The sequence below is a fragment of the Petaurus breviceps genome, unplaced genomic scaffold (genome assembly GCF_028583685.1).
Source record: "Petaurus breviceps papuanus isolate PSGF00001 unplaced genomic scaffold, PetGlider_PUasm1.0 37, whole genome shotgun sequence".
Classification (NCBI taxonomy): Eukaryota; Metazoa; Chordata; class Mammalia; order Diprotodontia; family Petauridae; genus Petaurus; species Petaurus breviceps.
Window position 1 is genome coordinate 5344690 of NW_027186296.1, and position 21154 is coordinate 5365843.

Below are 21154 nucleotides of genomic sequence, written 5' to 3' on the forward strand. Positions count from 1 at the left end.
AAATTCCCTTACCATTGCATTCTTCCAAGGTTTATTGTAATAGATTTGAGTGAATTTAACTTAGCTTACATTTGTGTAACATATTACTAAATTTTATAAGAGCTCTTGGACCCTGAGCTAGTAATTATCATTTTTCATAGAAGGACTCCAAAAATTTTTACAAATCTAATTATTAGTTTGTATGAGATGGGCCCATTTGCTACCATGTTTTGTTTTATTTTTTAATCCTAAAGTATTATCAAGTCTGGATCCTCTACTCAACTAGAAATAAGCAAATATTCCAATATTATCTCCCTAATGAATATATAACATTTGTATTTTCTTTTGAATTTATTATAATGAACTATTTAATTTCTATTCTGATAGTGCAGTTTTAAAGCACTGGGTTTTTTGGGGGGAGTGGGGAGCATTGACCAAACACAAGACTTTGCTATGTAAAACAATGAAATTAGGAAATTCTAGATAATACTTACTATAAATGTTACTTACAGGACATCCATTAAGTCATCTTAATCAATATTATTTCTAAAAGAAAATTTTCTATTTCATTTTCATTAGTTCTATAAGAATCTTTGGATTATATTTAACCCAGAAAACAATGACTTTGTGAATGTTATATTAACTCTATAGTTGTATCTTAGAATTCTATTACAATGCAAAAGAAAAACTTTTTTAGAGTGCTGCAATTTTGCCCTTAGCTTAGGAACAAGGAGGGATCTACAATAAGAGATGGAATAATAAATATTTTAATGATATTTGAAGAATCAGATTTGGTTGAAAAATATAACTCAACTAAGCATGGCCATTATCATAATGTTGATTTTTAGCCAGCAACATGAGCTGCATCTGTCTGTAGTTATTTGCCTTTCAGCAAACCCTCACTGAGTTTTAAAAAAAAAGGCCTATTATTCTTTTGTTTTCAGTTAGTAGATTGAACTATTTCTTGCCTTTGGAGAGATAAAACTTAGTTAAATTCAGAGCAAGGTAATGGAGCTATGTCAGTGTATTGAATCTGATAATTTTATGTAAACAGATTATATGGCTTTATACAAAGACCAAATTTCCCTCTATCATTACAGCCCTTAATATAGTGAGTTACAGATTTAATGAAATTTTATATCCCCAAACCAAATAATCAGAAGCTAATTCCTGTCATTCTTTTATATGAGGTAGAGACTGGTGCTTATTTTCCTTAGGTGAAAGTGTAGAAGAAAATGCTAGTGTCGTTGTCAAGCTTCTTATAAGACGTCCAGAGTGCTTTGGACCAGCTCTGAGGGGTGAAGGAGGAAATGGTCTGTTGGCAGCCATGCAAGGAGCTATTAAAATCTCTGAGAACCCAGCCGTAGATCTTCCTTCTCAGGGATATAAGAAAGAAATGTAAGTAAATGGAATTGCCTTTTGGTAAGTGCTTAAAACTTGTGAAATGATATAGTGATTCCCCTATATATTGTGAATAAAATTGATAAATTATGAAGTATCAGTTGTATCTTAATTAGGAAAGTTTTGGTCTTTCAATAATATAATGAAAACACTTTAAAACTACTTAGTCATGTACATTTATTCTATCCTGGGAGATGACCCAGGTAATGGGCCTTGCAAATAAGCTTAACACTCTTCTCCTTCCATAACCACTCTTCATTACACCTACCGGTACTACTGCACTTGCTTGGAGTAAGTTACATGACTTAGAGTGAAGATGGTCACTTCAAGGACCACATAGTCATTCCCAATGTTTTAGTTAGAGGTCATTCTCCCTAATTTATAATTTCTGCTTTCAAGATGACCTAGGCCAAAGTTAGGCCAATTAATTATTTGTATGACCTAAGGCAGTTTTATTAATCATACTAGATTTGTGGGCTTCATCCTATACTTACTACCTACAAAAAATATGTAGCTATTATTAATTCTTATGTCAAAAGTATGAGGGCTAGATAAGTTTGTTGAGCCCCATTTAAGGAGAAAGATGTTGAAAATCATAAATTATTGTTAATATAAATTTTTTATTTTCAGAGGTTGATTATGTAGTTCATAAGTTAGCCACTTTTTGTTTTGTTTTGTTTTTTTCCATTTCTGTACTTTATTTTTTATTGCTGGTCGAAACTTACTCCAAACTGTGGAAATACCACTTCCCTCCCTTGCCAGTTATACAAAAAGTAGTAAAACTCCTTTTGTTCCTCCACATTCTTCAAAAAAACAGTTTTGAAAATCATAGAATTTCAGAATTAAGAAAAACCTTAAAAATCATTTTTCCAACCCCTTCGTCTTAGAGATGCAAAATTGTCCACTAGAAAGATGGTGATTTACCACAAAGGTCACACAGCTAGTCAGTACTAGACTCCAGGGTTTGGGTTTTTTTTGGCTACACAGATCTTTAAAAGGGATAAGAATTGATATTAACAGCTGATGCGAGATTTGGAGATAATCTGTTATATTACTTGGGTGGCCAGATTTTTTATTATGTAATTTTGGTATAGTTCAAATTTATTATGACTTGATATACTTGAGAACCTAGAATGACAGACCTGATTCTCTCCAAAGCCCTACTAAACTGTGTGAAAAATAGTTACTATACCTACATTCCAGATATTTGGAAATTAGTGTCTATTTGAATGAGTGTTTTTGAAAACTTAGCTCATCTTTGCATGGGCTCCTGCCTGGGTGCAACATGGTAAATTTTTTTTATAGAAAGCAGTCATCCAAACTTCCTATTTCCTTTGACTTAGAAAATATGACCCATTACTTCCCAGGCTACCTCATGCCTCCATTGTATTTTGTTTTCTTTCAGCAATTCAGAGGAACATGACAGTGAGGAGGAGATTGTACACATGGGCAATTCAATCATGTCGTTTTATTCAGCTCTCATAGACCTGCTGGGCCGCTGTGCACCTGAAATGCATGTAAGTGATTGGTTTTCCATTAGATTAACTGCAAGAGACCTGAATGATAAGCAATGTACTTTTTCTAAAAGTAATTTTATGCATCTTGCTAACATGTTTTCTTCATGGTTCTTGGCTAAAGAACCACGGCTAAAATCAAATGTAGTTTTCATTCTTAATATCTGATTTTAGTTGCTCCATGGGGAGATTTCTATATGTAAGATATCCCTATATTTTATGTGGTTTCTCAATAGAATCCTTTCAGTTTCTCTTCTACACTTTTCCTTTTGGAAAGCATCGCCAAATTATGCCTCATCTTATCCCTGCTTTAGCAAAATGTAACAAACCCTGTCTATTGAAACAATCTCCTCATGGGAAATAATTTTTACCACCAAATTAGGAACGATGAAATAATTTCTCCTTATAAGTTTATTTAATTATTTCTTAGTAGGAGATTCTGTAGAATATCTCAACCAAAGATGCCTTGTTTTAATTTGAGATTGAGGCTTTGGGATATGGGTTGGTTTTGTCTTTGTTTTGTTTTTGTTTGCTTCTTAGGGATCTATCTTTTGATGACACAATTTCAGACACCTACCAGAAAAATCTGAAATAATGCTGGAAGCCACTGAAAATTGCCAAGAGTAAAATATTTTAGGTTGACACAAAAATAAGTCTTGGTTTTATAAATACTTGCTTTACTTAATATTGGAAAAGATAGAAATAAAATTCAGTAATTTGGAATTTACTTCAATTTCCCTGTTAAATGTTCTATAAGTTCTAAATTTAATTTATTAGTCTAAGAATGAGAAAGGACCATTTATATGTGTATGGTTGCTTTTCAACTTAAAAAGTTGAGAAGTTTTTCCTGTCATCACCAAGACTGGAAGTATGAAAAATAACCCCTGGGTTATTTCTGAAAGATTGGAAGCAATCTCTAATTAACCCCCTATTTATGGGTTCGTTTGTTTTTTTAGTTTGAAAGAGTATGAGGCAATATGTAAATTTATATAAATAAATTTATAAAATTTATAATATTATTTATAAAATAAAAAAGAAAACAGAGCAGAAGGGAGAAAACAAGTTTTAAATGGGAGAAACTTCTTGGTAATTCTCTAGAAGAATTGTCTTCCTGCTCATTATGAGCCAAGGTGGCTGCTTTCCTGTCTATTTTACCCCTGTGCATTCTAATTATTGTAGAGGATTTTCCAAAGGGATTTAGAATTCTGGCCTGGGGATGTAAATTTTAAGTAACTGTGCTAAGTACTAGGAACACAAAAAAGAGGCGAAAGATAGCTTTTGTCTTCAAGGAGTTTACAGTATAATGGGGGAGACAACATGCAAACAAATACATAGAAAACAAGCTACAATAGAGGATAAATTCCCTCAATCTAGGGAAGGCACTAGAATTAAGAGGGAGTAAGAAAGGCTTTCAGTTAAAAATGGGGTTTTAGTTGGGACTAGAAAGAAGCCAATGGAGTCAGTAGGCAGAGAAGAGAAGGGAAAGCATTCCAAGCTTGGGGGACTGCCAGAGAAAATGCCTGGAACAAAGAGATAAAAGTGTTTTACTCCAGACCCAGAGGCCAACATTGTTACAGGATCAAAGAGTAAGCAGCAGAAAACAAGCTATAAGAAAACTGGAAAGGTAGGAGGGGGCTTAATTATAAAGGATTTGGAATGCTTAATAGAGCATTTTGGTTTTGATCCTGGAGTTGATAGGGATTTGCTGAAGTTTACTGAGTATGAGAATGATGTAGACAGACCTGTGCTTTAGGAAAATCTCTTTGGCAGTTGAATGGAGGATAGATTGTAGCGGGGTAGGGCTTGAGGCAGGTAGACCCACCAGTAGCCTATTGCAATTATCCAGGTGTGAGGTGATGAGGGTCTACATGGAGTAGTAACAATGTTGAAGAAGAAAAGAAGGTATCTTCAAGAGAAGTTGCAGAAGTGAAATTGATAGGCCTTGGCAACAACTTGGATATGAGGGATGAGAGATAGTGGGGAGTTAAACATGACTTCTAGGTTGTGAACCTGAGGGACTGGGAGGATAGTATTGTCCTCTATAATAGACGAGAAGGTAGGAGGCTGGGAATGTGTTTTGGATATATTTAGTTTCAGATAGATAGATATCCAGTTTGAGATGTCTGAAAATTGGAGGTCAGCAAAGAGGTTGGGGCAGGACAGGTAGATTTGAGAATCTTCAGCATAAAGATGGTAATTAAATCCATAGAAGTTGATGAGATCCCCTGTGTGAAGTTGTATAATGGGACAAGAGAAGAGGGCCCAGGGGCAGAGCCAAGATGGCGGAATAGAAGCAGGAAATTCCGTGACCTCCCACTACAGCCACCTCCAGTGCCTGTAAAATATGACTCTAAACAAATTTTAGAGCTACAGAACCCACAAAGTGACAGAGAAAAACAAATCTCCTGCTGAAGGCAGCCTGACAGGCCAATAGGAAGGGTCTATAGCACTGAACTGGGAGCCAAGGCCAACCCTGCATGAGCTGGACCAAGCCCAGGGTGGCACTGACCAGCAGCTCAAACTGGCCAGAGTAGACTTCACAAGAGTGAATCATCTGCAGCTGTGGTAGTTTACAGACTTCTCAATCCATAAACACCAAAGAGAAAGTAAAAGGTCAGTGGGGAACTCTGCTGGAACCATGTGACAGAAGAGCATGGTCTGGCCCTTGTTGGGAGACCCAAAAAATACTAAAGAAAATATCACCTTAAAAAAATAGACTAACTCAAATGGCAAAAGAGGCCCAAAAAGCCAATGAGGAAAAGAATGCCTTAAAAAAGCCAAATTTGCCAGATGGAAAAGGAATTTCAAAAACTCACTGAAGAGAATAACTCCTTCAAAATTAGATTGGAGCATTTGGAAGCTAATGACTTTATGAGAAATCAAGATACTATAAAACAGATCTAAACAAATGAAAAAATAGAAGGCAATGTGAAATATCTCATTGGAAAAACCACTAACCTGGAAAATAGATCCAGGAGAGATAATTTAAAAATTATTGGACTACCTGAAAACCATGATCAAAAAAGAGCCTTGAAATCATCCTTCAAGAAATTCTCAAGGAAAATTGCCCTGTTATTCTAGAACCAGAGGGCAAAATAGAAATTGAAAGAATTCACTGATTGCCTCTTGAAAAAGATCCCAAAAAGAAAACTCCTAGGGATATCATAGCCAAATTCCAGAGTTCCCAGCTCAATAGAAAATATTACAAGCAGCCAGGAAGGAACAATTTGATTATTATTGAAACACAATCAGGATAACACAAGATCCAGCAGCTTCTACATTAAGGGATCAAAGGGCTTGGAATATGATATTCTGGAGGTCAAAAGAGCTAGCATTAAAACCAAGAATCACCTTCCCAGCAAAACTGAGTGTAATGTTTCAAGGAAATAGAGGACTTTCAAGCATTCTAGATGAAAAAAACAGAGCTGAACAGAAAATTTGACTTTCAAATACAAGGAGCAAGAGAAATATGAGAAGGTAAACAGGAAAAAGAAATCATAAGGAACTTATTAAAGTTGAACTGTTTACATTCCTACATGGAAAAATGATAATTGTAACTCATGAGACTTTTCTCAGTTTGAGGACAGTTGAAGTAAATATATACTTATACATATACATACATATATATGTTTATATAGGAAGGTATATGTGTGTATAAATACATATATGAGTGTGTATATATGTGTACATGTATAGATAGACAGAGGGCACAGGATCAGTTGAATAGGAAGGGATTATATCTAAAAAATAAAATTAAGAGGTGAGAGAGGAATATAATGTGAGGAGATAAGGAGAGATAAAATAGGGTAAATTATCTCATATAAAAGAGGCAAGAGAAAGCTGTTACAATGGAGGGGAAGAAAAGGAAGGTGAAAGGGCATGGGTCAACCTTACTCTCATTCAATTTGGCTTAAGGATAGAATAGCAAACACACTCAATTGGGTATCTTACCCTTCAGGAAAGTAGGGGGGAAGGGGATAAGAGGGGGGATGATAGAAGGGAGGGCAGATTAGGGGAGAGGGTAGTTAGAAGCAAACACTTTTGAAAAGGGACATTGTCAAAGTAGAAAAAGAATAAGTGGGGGGCAGGATGGGATGGAGGGAAATACAGTTAAATCTTTCACAATATATCTCCAATGGAAATGTTTTGTGTAATTACACATGTACAACCCATACTGAATTTCTTATATTCCAAGTGGGGGTGGGTGAGGAGGAAGAAGGGAAAAAAATCTGGAAATCAAAGTTTTACAAACAAATGTTAAAAAAAAAATTGTGGGTTTTTATTTACATGCAACTGGGAAATAAGATATTCAGGCACTGTGGTAAAGAAATCTATCTTGCCCTACTAGAAAGTCTGAGGGGGTATGGGGGAGGATATAAGAGAGAGCAGATTGGGGAAAGGGGTATTCAGTAGGCTTGCTGTCTTGGAGCTGGGGTAGGGAAAATACAGGGAGAAAATTTGTAACTCAAAATCTTGTGGAAATGAATGTTGAAGACGAAAAATAAATTTAAAAAGAAAAACAACAAAAACAAAGCAAAAAAATTAAAAAGTCATAATTAAAAAAAATTTTTTTTAAAGAGAAGAGGGCCCAGGACAGAACCCTGAGGGACATCTACAGGTAGAGGACATGCTGTGGATGAGGATCCTGCAAAGGAGACTGGAAAGAAGTGATAAGATAGGTAGCAGGGGAATGAGGAAAGAGCCATGTCCTAGAAAAACTAGAGAGAATAGAGTATCAAGGAGGAAAGTGTGATCAACAGATTATATTCTAATCAAATAATTGTAATGGATAGTAAATAATCTAGGCATATATAATAGCCTCCTGCCAGTATATTCCTTTTTTCTCTGATTCTTTGACTAGATTGTTTATATACCCATTCAAATTATTTGATTAAGCTCTTCAAATCACAAACTTTTAAAATGAGAGACATTGTTGCAAAGGATGTAGTATATTGAACTTTGAGTGAAAAATATTTTTTTTTAATTTCACCTTAGATGTTTACTAGTTGTGATAAGGGGCAAATAAATTTAATCTCTCAGATTTCAGTTTCCTGATCTGAAAAATGGGAATGATAGAACGAATCTACTTTATAGAAATTTGAAGTTAAGATAATGAGATAAAGGACTTTAAAAACCTCAAAGTGGTATGTAAAACAAACTGTTGTTATCATCCTTATAAAGAGATGTGCTATAGATTGAAGAAAGAGAACATAGGGCAGAGGATTGAACTGAACAGCAAAATTCACTCTCTGTAATCCTACTTCTTTCCCTACATGAACTGGGACAAATTATTCACTTATCTCCATTTCACCCTGTTTGTAATTTTTTCTTTAAAAAAAATAAAATGAAAAAACACCACAAAGTTCTTTGAAGTCTTTTAGTGGCAAGTATTAAATATCACTCAGTTCTTTTCAGCATTTATAGACCATTCCTTACTACTGTCACTTCAGAAAACTACATTTTCCTCGAAAAGTTTCAGGCTTATCCTGAAGTATTAAAAAGCTTAAAACTTGAAGCAGGGTCTACATATTCAGGTCACCTCTGTAGGTTAAAGCCTACATAGATCCCACTTTCATCTTCATTCTCCTTCCTCATTAAAGAATCATTCCAGATGTCAGTTGGCTATGGGAGGGACATGCAGTTGCTATCATCATGAGAAGCTATCTCTCTTCATTGATTCTGAAGTTCCATGAAGGCTCTAATACTTAGGAGGTAGACAATGGTAGTGTAGTTATCAGTGTATTGCTAATGTTCATTGTATGGTTTCTGAGAAATCTCTATATCTTAGCATGGAAAATGAGACATCAGCCTCCCATTCCAAAGCATAAAGTACTCAAATATTAATCCAGTTCCCTCATCATAGCTCATATTTGTAGAAGAAATTTGGTGCCTTAATTCTGTATTCTAATTTCTGATCACATCAAGTAAATCAAATTTGATCTTAGGCAGAATGTCTCCCTAGTATAATTTCCAATTAAATTCAAACTTTTTCCTGTGATCATTTGTGTAGCAGGAAGATATATTATTTAAGGAAGCAGTTTGATCCCTTGATTTAGCCCTGTGTGTCGAAAATAGAAAATAGGAGCAAAATTATGGGGTGGGAATAGGGAATATGTTTATTTAAACTTATTGTCGGGTTTCTATTTTGACAGCTTATCCAAACAGGAAAAGGGGAAGCCATCCGAATCAGGTCAATCCTTCGCTCCCTGGTCCCCACAGAAGATTTGGTAGGGATTATCAGTATCCCTTTGAAACTTCCCACACTTAATAAAGGTAATGGTTTCAGGATGACTTTTTTAAAGTTTATGAGCATATAATCTGAGAGTAGCAGTTAAATGTTTCTTCAAGGCTTTCCCTTGAGAAATTTGCTGGGTTGTCAGAAACTGCAAAGGGGAAAAATTGGGTGGGGGGAGGATTCCTATACTTCTCACGCTGTCTCTGCTACATGTTACACATGAATTTGCATCTAGTGCTTTTATGATATCTCTAGTTTTCATTATTTCCCCACAAATGAAAAGCTACTAGTTCTTTCCTTTCATTAGCATAAAGATTCCATTACCCACTGAATATCAGGTTATCTGTAATAAGACTGATGGGTTAAGAGAGATAGAAACTGTCCTCTAGGGTCATTCCCAGTGCCCATGTATTCTAGGAAATAAGCTGAAACATCTCAGGGCAGACAGACAGATCAGCTTTCAGGCTTGCCTTCTTTCCCATGCTATAGTCCCATGTCCTTCCCTGTCAAAAATCATACAAAAATAAGTTGTGTCCTCATGTCTAATGCCTCATGTGACTTTTATGGCTTAATTTACAATGAATCTTCCCTCAAAATTCCTTGGTCTTTCTTAGGCACTATATCTACAATTTCGGTAGCATTGTTCAAGGCTCATCTCCTTCTAGAGCAATAATGTCAAACTCAAATAGAATGGAGGGCTTCTAAACCATACCAGCTGCATATTGATTTTGAAAATCACACATTAACATTATCTATTTTCTATTTTATTGATATTTATTTTGTTAAGTATTTCCCAGTTATACTTTAATCTTGTTAGGGTTGAACCCCAATGCTTCAGTAATGTGTTTTTGAGCCCTCTTTTCTAGAGAATTTTCCTGATCTTCCCAATGGTTAGGGGTCTCTTCCCACCTTATAAATTACCTTGTATTCATTTTATGTATAGATTATATGTTGTCTCCCTGTCTAATATTATATTTGTAATGGTCCACCTGTAGCAAGGTTAGTTATCAAGAATCTGGCACTCCCTATCACCAAGGGAGTCTATGATTACCACCTTTTTGAGGAGCAAGAGGAGGACAATGATTGGGTGCTTACTCTTCCACTTGCCTATCATCATGCTAAGAAATATATCTGTCTATTTAACATGCATAAAATACTGACAATCTAGTGATATAAAAATAATAAAGAAGAGACAACAGTGAATAGAGCACTGACCTTGGACTCAGGAGGACCTGAGTTCAAATCCCACCTCAGACATTTGACACAATTACTAGCTGTGTGATCTTGGGCAAGTCACTTAACCCCAATTGCCCTGCCTTCCCCCCTCCAAAAAGAAGAAAAAAATAATAATAAAGAAAAGGAGCAAAATAAATTAATAAATTAAAGAAAGAATAAAAGCTACCATTCCTAGTCGCTTTTAAGAGGAGGGCAACATCTAACTTAGTTCTTGATAGCTTAGCTCCATCTCATCTTCACCAAATATTGGTTATGTAAAAAAAATCACAGAAAGCTAGCAAATCTCATTGAAGTAAACAATAAACAGAAATTAGAGAGTTTATACATATAGACATATGATGGAATATCTATTTGTAGGTGAGACCAAATGTCAGCTCAACCAACAAAAGAGAAAATGATGTGGAGTGGTTAGAGGGGTATCCCTTATTAGTTCAGGTTTCCAGGTGCTAGGAATCAAGAGACATATATGACGTGTGACTCTAGTCCATCTTTCAAAAGTTTGTGTTTGGTCCTCAATTATTTTTCTCAAATTCTCAGAACTCAGAAGTTTTTCTCAACCAATCAGAAACCACATCTCCTTCTGTGTACATAGTTCTCAGCATCATGTATGAAGAATTTTGATGCAACATTCACCTCTCTGATCAGTACTTGAATTCTTTCTCACAAGTTAGGTAGTATCTTCTGTAGGACTCAAACAGCAGGTGTTTTAGCAGCAAGAGCCAAATAATGAATTTTTTTTTAAAGGAGAGGCTTCCAGAATCAAATGGTCCCTGGCCAGGAAATCGGTAGACCTGGACTTTGCTGTGTGACATTGGGAAGTTCAGCTAACAGTGTTACAATCTGCTAAACAGTAGTGATTTTAAAATCATAGTCTCTTCCCCTCCATTCTTCACTAATCCTGGCTAAACCTTTTGCCTTCTGTCCCAATCTCATTATGAAAGCTAATTAGAGAACTTGTTATAATAAAGCCTGACTTTTTGGCAAGAAAGATTTAGCAGTATCATTTTTAAATCCTCCCACTTCTTTATTTAGAAAAGCCACAGTCCAGCTTTGATTTCTGTCATTGAGAACTGTGATATTTTTAAAGGACTAATGAAATTTCTCTACTCGTCTCAGATGGGTCAGTGAATGAGCCAGACATGGCTGCCAACTTTTGTCCTGACCACAAAGCACCCATGGTACTATTCTTGGACCGTGTGTATGGTATTGAGGACCAAACTTTCCTCCTTCACCTTCTGGAGGTTGGATTTTTGCCTGACTTAAGAGCATCAGCCTCTCTGGACACAGTAAGTTACTGAAATAAGAACTGTTTTTCTGCCATGGTGATATTTCATCACTGAGTTCAATTCCGTATTTCCTATTTTCGTGGGCATTGTGCCTCTGTTCACAAAATAATTTTCGTCATATGCCTACATGTATTTGCTCCCTTTTACAAGATGCAAAAACTAAGACACTGAGAAATGGAGAGGTTTCTGTATGCCACACCCAAAAGAGAGGCTGAATTTAAAAATCAGGAATTCAAATCCCACAAGTATTTATTCAAGAGCTTGACCAGTGGCAACCTTTGGCCTTAAAACATTTTGTCTCCCTTCTTGTTTTCAAACCCAAAGACGAAAGAGCTTGACTACTTTGTAGCAGAGTGGCTAACTTGTGCTAAAGCTCAAGGAATTTAATTCCTCATACTGAGAAAAAGTGACCCGACCTCTGGTGACCTATTTTAATTGGTGACCCAGAAATAGAAAGTTCATGCCATTCTCAGCCTGAGAATGAGGGAGAATTCTGATGGATATCTGTGACATGGGAATAATAAGTATTTTAAATAATTTTTAACATATGTTGTTTCTTACATCACTGCTATTGTGTCAAATGTCTCTCCACCTCACAAATAGAGATCCCACTGACGAATAGTTTTAGAGAGGAAAAAAAAGTCAGCACAATTGATCAATACAGTGAAAAAGTCTAAAAACGTGTACAATGTATAATACCTATAAACCTCTTACTTCCACGAAGGGATTGGCTGGGGGCATCCCTCTCATATCTTTACATTTGAATCCTATTTGATCTTTATAATTTTATTACATTTACTTTTGATTTTTCATTAACATGTTTGTAATTTGCATATCATTTACTTGACTGCTTATTTCACTCTACATCAGTTTGTGTGGGTCTTTGTATACTTTTCTGTATTTGTCTTAAATCATTTCTTATAGCACAATAATATTCCATTACATTCATGTATTACAATTTGTTTGGTCATTCCCCAGTTGATGGACATCTACTTTGTTTCCAATTCTTACTTATCACAAAAAATGCTGCTGTAAATATTTTGGAGAATATGGAAACTTTTTTTCTTATTGATAGCCTCCTTGGGTATAATCCCAGTAACGGAGTTGCTGGTTCAAAGGGTATGGACATTTTAGTCACTTTATTTACATAATTCCAAATTACTTTCCAAAATGGTTGTACTGTTTCACAGCTTCACCAGCAATATGACTAGCCTTCTGTAATTCCTCCAACAATAACTTGCCATTTTTGTAATTTTTGCCAGTTTGCCAGTTGTGGGGTAAAACTTCAGAGTTGTTTTGGTTTGCATGTCTCCTGTTATTAATGATTTGGAGCATTTTATCATGTGGTTGTGAATACTTTGCAGGTCTTTGAAGAACAGTTTGTTCATATCTTTTGACTAGTTATGTATTGGGGAATGGCTATTAGTTTGAGATACACACACATGTATTTTCATTTATTTATTGTTTGCATATCTTAGATACTGAAACCTTATAGAGAAAGTTGATATTTTTTTCACATCTGATCACTTCCTTTTTTATCCTAGATGCATTAATGTTGTCCACGCAGAAGCTTTTCAGTTTCAAGTAAAGTTATCTATTTTACCTTTTGTAATTGCATCTATCTCTTGTTTAGTTAAAAAATATATCTCCTATCTAAATCTGCGAGAGACATACAAACTGTTTCTCTTTTATTTTTATAGTATGATCTCTAATATTAAGGTCACGTGTCCACATAGAATGAATTGTGGAATATGGTATAAGGTGCTCTTCTAAGGGAACAGAAATTTTGTAAAGATGTGTTTTTAGAACCCTAAAGAATGTACAATACAGCTTATTGTTCTATGGAGCCAAAACCATACATCAGGCTGGCAAATTCTATTGGATAATTAAAATACTTTATCTGAAGCTATTTATGTTTTGAACATTTTTAATTAATTTCCTGACAAAAATTATTTTGTAAATACCCCATGAGGGCCCTGATGAAAGCATAGTTTGTAGTAGATCAGACAAAAAGCACATGCTTTTCTAGTATTTGTTGTTCAAACATTGTGCTTATACAAACACCTCAGTGCTACATTGAAATGTGCTATATTGAACTCCTCAGCCAACAAACTGTGACATTTCATTTCTGATAATAAAGAAATTTACAAGAAACTAAAAATCAAAGCTCTGTCCTAACTCATTTTAATAATCCTATTAAAATGACAAGTTTGAAGAGTTTGATTATTTTTTTCTTTAGGACAATTATCTAGAACCAAAAATTTTACTTATCATATATGTCACCAGAAATGTCTCTGCAATTCAAAGACAGAGGTTTCCAAAACAAAACTTCAGTGGACACAGTCTCATTAATGGGGTTACTTCCTCCATTGGTGTAGCTAACAATCCAATTACGCCTTTTCATCCCATGGGATCCTTATGTATGTCCTCCCCTAGAGCCCCCAAAGAGCATCTGCTTAATGGGCTGGAATCTTCCTCTTGATCTTTTAACATTGAGTGGGTACTATTAAAGTTGGGTCTTTTTTGTATCACTCTTACCATATGGCTTGCCTTCTTTCCCATTCAGCAATTTCCTACAACATATCTTTTATACCACTTATTGCCTATGATCTTAAAGGTATTGAATTCATATGAGATAATTATGTTTTACCATATTAGTTGTGATTATCCCAAGCATGGGGATCATTGGAGAAGGCAGAAAGGAAACAAGTATTTGTTAATACTTTCTATGTAACAACCATTTTGCTAAACACTATACAAATGCTGATCCTCAGAACAACCGTGAGAGTCAGGTACTATTATTTTCATAATTTTACAGTTTAGGAAAGTGGGGCAAAAAGAGGTTAAGTGACTTGCCCAGTGTGATATAGCTTATAAATATCTGGGACCAGATTATAACTCAGTTCTGAATCTAAACTCAGCACTCTGTTCACCATACCACCTAGCTGCTTTTCAAAGGAGAGGCCTTAGAGGCTGTCTGGTGTAACTTCCTCATTTGTAAAATGAGGAAACTGACCCAGGAAAGTTAAGTGACTTGCCCAAGTTAACACAGATAGACATTTGATTTGAACCTCAATCCTTTGACTCTCGAACCAGAACTTTTTCTACTGTACTCTGAAAAACAGTTGGACATAGTAGAAAGGTAACTATATATAGTAGTTGGAAGACTGTTATATATAGTAGCAGAAGAGACCTGTGTTCAAATCATAAGCCTTGAATTCAAATCTTATAGGATTGTAGGTTTATATTTGGAATGGACCATAAAGGCCATGAAATCCAGCCTACCTCATTTTATAGATGAGGAAACTGTTGTTCAAAGAATTTAAATAGTTTACCCAGAGTTACACAGTTAGTGTCTGAGGCAAGATTTGAACCCAAGTCTTCCTGGATCCAAGGCCAGTATCCTATTCACAATGCCATGTTTTCTTTTTCTGACAGTTCCTAGGTATATGTGCAATCCTGGACAAATCATTTATCCTCTCAGAACCTTAATTTTCTTGTCTGTAAAATGGGGATAGTGATGCTTATATCACTTGTCTCACAGGACTGTGATGACTGAAATGCTTTGTAAACCTTAAATCAGTAGTCAAACATGAATTATTGTTAGTTATTTACCAAAGAACAATAATCCAAGTTCTTTAAACATGTTCTCTGAAATTTACCTCATTGCCTAACGTCAGAATAATCATGTATAAGAATTTAAACACAGTTTGAAACATTAATAGTTTTCAACACCTTCAGCACTTTTCTTTATTCAGAGGCTCATTTCAGAAGTGTGTTACTTTAAGTCATTTATTCTCCTTATAAATTGCTTTCAACACTTGTAAATTTAACCAGCGGGATACAGTTCTGCTTCCTATGTACATCTCTACCTGAAGAGCTAGTTTGATTGATTGATTTGTCTCTCATAATTATGAAAATTGCTAATTGTAACTTCAGCAATGCTTTAGGGAAAAAAGATTATCAAGTTGAGAGCTCCCCAGTAAGTCAGAAAAGAGTTGAAGCCACATTAGAAAATTAATAGCTTTACAGCTGGAAGTCTTTTAAAATGCTGAAGTTATTGTGTTAGGCTGATTAGTACACCAAATGGGATGGGTGCCAAGGACTTGGAAATGCAAAGATCTACTTTCTGAGATTGATTATAAATGCTTATACAAAGCATCCATATGGGATTCAATGGCTTTACATTCTTAGGTGTCTTGCCACTAATTGCCTCTGCAACTCTAAGAAAGTCACTTTCCTGCTTTGCCTCAATTTCTCTGAGAAATAAAGTAAGTGAAGATCAGTCACATCACAAAATTGCCAGAAGGCCAAGGAGCAGTAGGCAAGCCCCTTGAGTACTTAGTAAGTCTGTCAGAAGTAAAGAAAAAATAGTAACACTGAAATAAAGTGGAAAGGCATTTGATAAAAGAAATAATATAAAAGATATAGTTATTCATCTTCCACTTCTTCAGGGAGTCATTTATACTGATGGATAGATAGGTAGATAGATTTTTTTTTAACTAAACCAGTTTTCATTGTTGTAGAAAGCTCCCTGTGAGAAACTTCATCTACTAACTCAGATGGGAAGATGCACCCTAACACATAATCTTTTTCTTCCCTTTTTAAAAATTTTTCATTTTCATCATTCACTTTTATAAGATTTTAAGTTCTAAATTTTCCCCCCTTCCCAAGACAGCATGCAATCTGATATAGGCTGTACATGAATGATCATATTAAATATAATTCCACATTAGTCATGTTGTGAAAGAAGAATCAGAACAAAAGGAAAACCATGAGAAAGAAAAAAACAACCCAAAAAAGAGATAGTAGTATGCTTCAAGATGCATTGCGACTCCACAATTCTTTTTCTGGATGTGGATAGCATTTTTCATCATGAGTTGTTGGGAATTGTCTTAGATCATTGCATTGCTCAAAAGAGCTAGATCTAACAAAATTGGTCAGCGCACAATATTGCATTACTTCACAGTGCCAAAGACATAATCTTAGAGAGTTTCCTAAAGCACTGAGACTAAGTGACTTCCCCAAGGTCACACAGACATTATGTCAATGGGGGAAAGTCTTCCTGACTCTGAACTGCTTTGCATTTGCTGTCCTGTCTGGTTTCAGCTCCACAGAACAAGATGTACCTGTCAAGATAAGCTCATCAATTGTAAACTCCCCATCATGTGGCTAACTCAGACTTTATTGAAACTACCTCCCTCAGCCTCCTCTCACTTTTGAATGGTGGGCTGGAAGGGGGGAGTAACAAACTCCTTCAATGCCTTCCTTTATTGGGAGGAAGAACTGGACTCGGTTTCCTCCACTTTGCTTCTGCTGCTCTGCCTAGTTTCAGTTCCACAGAACAAGATGCCCTTGTGCCAGGTTTAGTGTTACCCTCCTCCCTTGCTCCCCTTTGCTAATCCTTTTATGTGTTGTCTCCCCCTTTAGATTGTAAGCTACTTGAGGATAGGTAGTGTCTTTTTTATTGTATACCTAGCACTTAACACCTAATACATAGTAGGCACTTTGTAAATATTTATTGGATTACATTGAGCCTCTTTCCACTCCCTATGCCATGTTGCCACATACTTTTTTCCATATTAAGTATTTAATAAACATTTGTTATGTTGAATTATTTCTCCTATGTAACAAATTTAAAAAGTCCTATGTTACCTATTGAAAGATTATGAGGATCAGCTCATTATTAGGAGATTGGTTATCAGGATAAATCTTTTGGGCAGAGTAAACTAAATGGGCAAATGTGTAGAACAGTACTTTTTCACTTCTATAATGACAGTAGCTAGATGATAGGGAAGAAGGCTGATAATGACAGCTTTTACTCCACAAGAATTAATTTTTCCGTAGGCTTTCTTAATTTTCAATGTTTGTTTAAAAACTGAGTTGACATATCCATATTGATATCCTCACTACAAATAAAAACCAAAAGACATGTAGAAGTTTTAACTAAATGTAAGAAAATAGCTCATGAGTTCTCTCCAAGTCAGTAAAGATAGTGGGAGAATTCATTTCATTGTCTATCTAAGAGATATGAAAAAACATTTCATGAATGATGTGATCATGTCATCTTATAGTGTACACTGTAGTATACATAACCAGATCATTATGAAGATGATCCAAGCTTAGATACCATGTTGTAGAAAATAAAGAGAAATTATCTGGAAAATCTGTAAACTATCCTTCAAGATAAAACAAACATGTACCTTGAAATTTGCTCATTTAAATTTTAAAAATGAGCTCAGAAGAAAAGAATAAAAAACTAATTTAGAAAATATTATTCCAAACAAAGAGATGGAAGAAAACAAAAACTCTTGAAGAAGAAATTGTTTTAAGTATCACATGTGGCAAGCAACAAATGAGTTACCCCAAAAACGAACCTGGCATATCTTACCAGGCAAGAAATAACTGGCCACCCAGTGTAACAGCTATTTCAAAACTGGTTTTCAACAAGTATCAGATCTTTAGGGCAAAGGCTAAAGTAAATGTCAAGTTGGAAGAAAGGATAAAAGATGAACATATACCACATATGATTGTAGTAGCTCCAACTTGACTTGCAATTTAAACAAACTACTGATTCCAAAAATTAACTAAAAGATATTCCTTTACTAGTTCTTAGATGACTTTAATTAATACTGTTATTTTCATAGGGAAGCCAAAAGTACTGAGATAGTTCCTTATTCAAAAGATACTTCATCTCCTTGTCAAGTAAATAGATATTAAAGACAAGGGAAGCACTGTTTTAAAGTAAAAGAACACTAGCAAAGCATCAGTATGAAAGAGATAGAGAACTGTTTTCCCAAAAAGTGTTCTACTTTAAAAATTCCTAAATTACTTTAATTCTTAAATTCTTAAAATTATTTTTTAAAATTCCTAAAATACTTTTAAAATTCTTTTAAAAATTTAAAATTTAGGAAAAAATTCTACCTGTTCCCCATACCACCTAAGCCAATTTAAAATGAGACCTTGCATCTACTGCCCCAAACTTGAATAATGGGAATTTATCCTGGTTGTGGGATTTCTTTCCTGACATATCATTGTTGTTCTGTCTATGTAAGTATAACTTTGCCTTGTTGACTAAGAGAACTTGTATATCCATTAACATCCAATTGTGTAGTGCAAGAGAAAGATTAGGTTTGATTTTAAACTATATAGAAATAAGTATAGGAATTTGTGATCCAAGGGTAAAGCGTGTAAGACCATCAGGCATACCCTTACATCTTTCCTATATACCACCCTGCATGCTCTAGAATGATGAGTGTGTGTTACTTATATTGCAATGTATCTGCTTATTCTGAAATTATCTAGAATGGTAAATGTGTTATGAAATAACTTATCTATATGGATCTGAGGATCCATCTGTGATGATAGATGGAGATAAATTAGTCCATGGTATAAAAAGAGGAAGCCATCTTGACTGTGTGAGGCATTTACAGAGATAGACACTTACCTGCCAACATCTTGTAGCCTGTGTATCCCCAGAACAGGAGTGGAGCCCTTAAGAGGGACTATAGCCACATATTTCTTTACTTTAGGTTGTGAGGGAAGGAAATGACTTCTACCTCTTTTTGTATTCCCAGCACTTAGCACAGTGCCTGGCCCATAGTAGGTGATTAATAACTGTTTATTGACTGCCTGAGACCTACAACTCCTTCTTCCCTTTTACCATTTGCAGTTCGAATGTTGCTAAGTAAGTAAATGCAATTTTGTTGTATCATATGTTGCATGGACCTTTCTTCGTCAGGAATAACTTAGCAATATCAGGTCAAAGAATTCATGAAATGAGTTTATTCATAATTTAATCACCCATACTATCAAAACAAAGTGAAAGAAAAATGCATATTTTCTAGATGTTTCTCCTCAGAGAACCCGTTTATTTAATTCTTCAGTGTAGCTATCTGGGGTAGGCATTATAGATGAGTGATCAGATGGACCAAGTTCAAAGTGCCTTCAGTGATCTAAATTAATCCATAAGGACAAAGTCAATATCTTTAACACTAATATTATTTTGGTGAAGCTCTTGAGCCATAAATAATGATACATTATGACATAAGAATAATCAAAATGATCCAAGAGGCAGTGGGTATGTGTATAATGAGTGTCATATTGTGGCATGTTACAAGTATACAAGAAGTACATATGTTATCAGAATGAGAAGCAATATGACCATTTGAATGCAACCTCAGTACTGTAAAGATGTGCTTAAAACACAGAGGAAGCTGTCAGGCACATTAGATAGATACCAAAAAGGACTAGAATCAATCAGCAAGCATTTATAAAGCACCTACTATATTCCAAGCACTATGCTAAAGGCTGGGGGTCAAAACAGAGAGGAAACAAACCCAGTCCTTAGGGATCTTGGGGAATTTGGGGGAACTATCATTACTTATGTAAATATACAAAACAAAATAATGGGGAGTTAAGGCCATTAGAAACTTGGGAGATGGGGAAGGATTAAGAAAGGCTTCATGTTGTGATACATAAGCTGTTATAAAGAAAGCAAAGGATTCTAAGAGGCAGAGTTGAAGAGAAAGTGTGCTTCACTCATGGAAATAGGAGATGTGATGTCACATGAAGAGCAACAGGAAGAGTGGGCTGGATCATAGATTGCAGAAAGGGGAATAATGACTAAAAAAGGCAAGAAAAAAGGATTGGGGCTGGTTGTGAATGACTTTAAAAGCCAAAAAAAAGAGCTTATGTTTTATTCTGAAGTCAACAGTAGGAAACTCTATGGGAGGCCAGGTGGCGCAGTGAGCAAGAGCACTGGCCCCGGTGTCTGGAGACCCAGGATCGGTTCTGGCCTCAGATACTTGGCACCCACACAAAATAACTGGCTGTGTAACCTTGAGCAAGTTACTTAACCCCAATTGCTTTAAAAAAAAAAAGAACAGTAGGAAACTCTTAGAGTTTGTTGAGTTGGAGTTTCATGTGGTCCAACTTGAGCTTTAGGAAAATCACTTTCATAACTGTGTAAAGGATAGACTGAAGAGGGGAATGAATTGAAACAGTATTAGGATCCGTTAATATCTAAGATCTTATTAGGATGGTGTTGCAGCATTTCAAGTAAAAAGTGATAAAGGCCTGAACTAGGGTGATGGCTATGTGAGAAGAGAGAAAACAACAGATATGAGAGATGTTATGGAGGAAGACATGAGTCACATAGGATAGGGCATATGTAAAAATTGCATCTTGCACTGCAATAGGAATACTCACACCAGTGAAATCATAGCTTATTCAAGTATGTAAGTAAAGTCATACTTGCATGTTTTATTGAGGTGAGTTCCTGCACATCCTCAGAAGCTAGAAAGGTTTTGAATATGGGCCCAATAATGGACTGTGTGTTTGTCATGCAAGAATCAGTCTGACTCAGTGGGAAGAGGTTCATCACAGGAAGTCTGGCCAACAGGTTATACCATTCATTGTTTCAAAGAACTGATGGTGATAGACAGATAGATAGATAGATAGATAGATAGATAGATAGATAGATAGATAGATAGATAGATAGA

The 21154-nt window shown here is 35.4% G+C and overlaps 1 protein-coding gene across 1 annotated transcript in view; it reads left to right on the forward strand.

Moving 5' to 3' along the window:
• Positions 1-21154, forward strand: part of RYR3 (ryanodine receptor 3) — a 777114-nt gene that overhangs the window by 570965 nt on the left and 184995 nt on the right. The window contains exons 44-47 of the mRNA XM_069097663.1: positions 1197-1377; positions 2786-2897; positions 9047-9167; positions 11482-11651. Of these exons, the coding sequence (XP_068953764.1) occupies positions 1197-1377; positions 2786-2897; positions 9047-9167; positions 11482-11651 (584 nt within the window). The remainder of the gene's footprint in view (positions 1-1196; positions 1378-2785; positions 2898-9046; positions 9168-11481; positions 11652-21154) is intronic.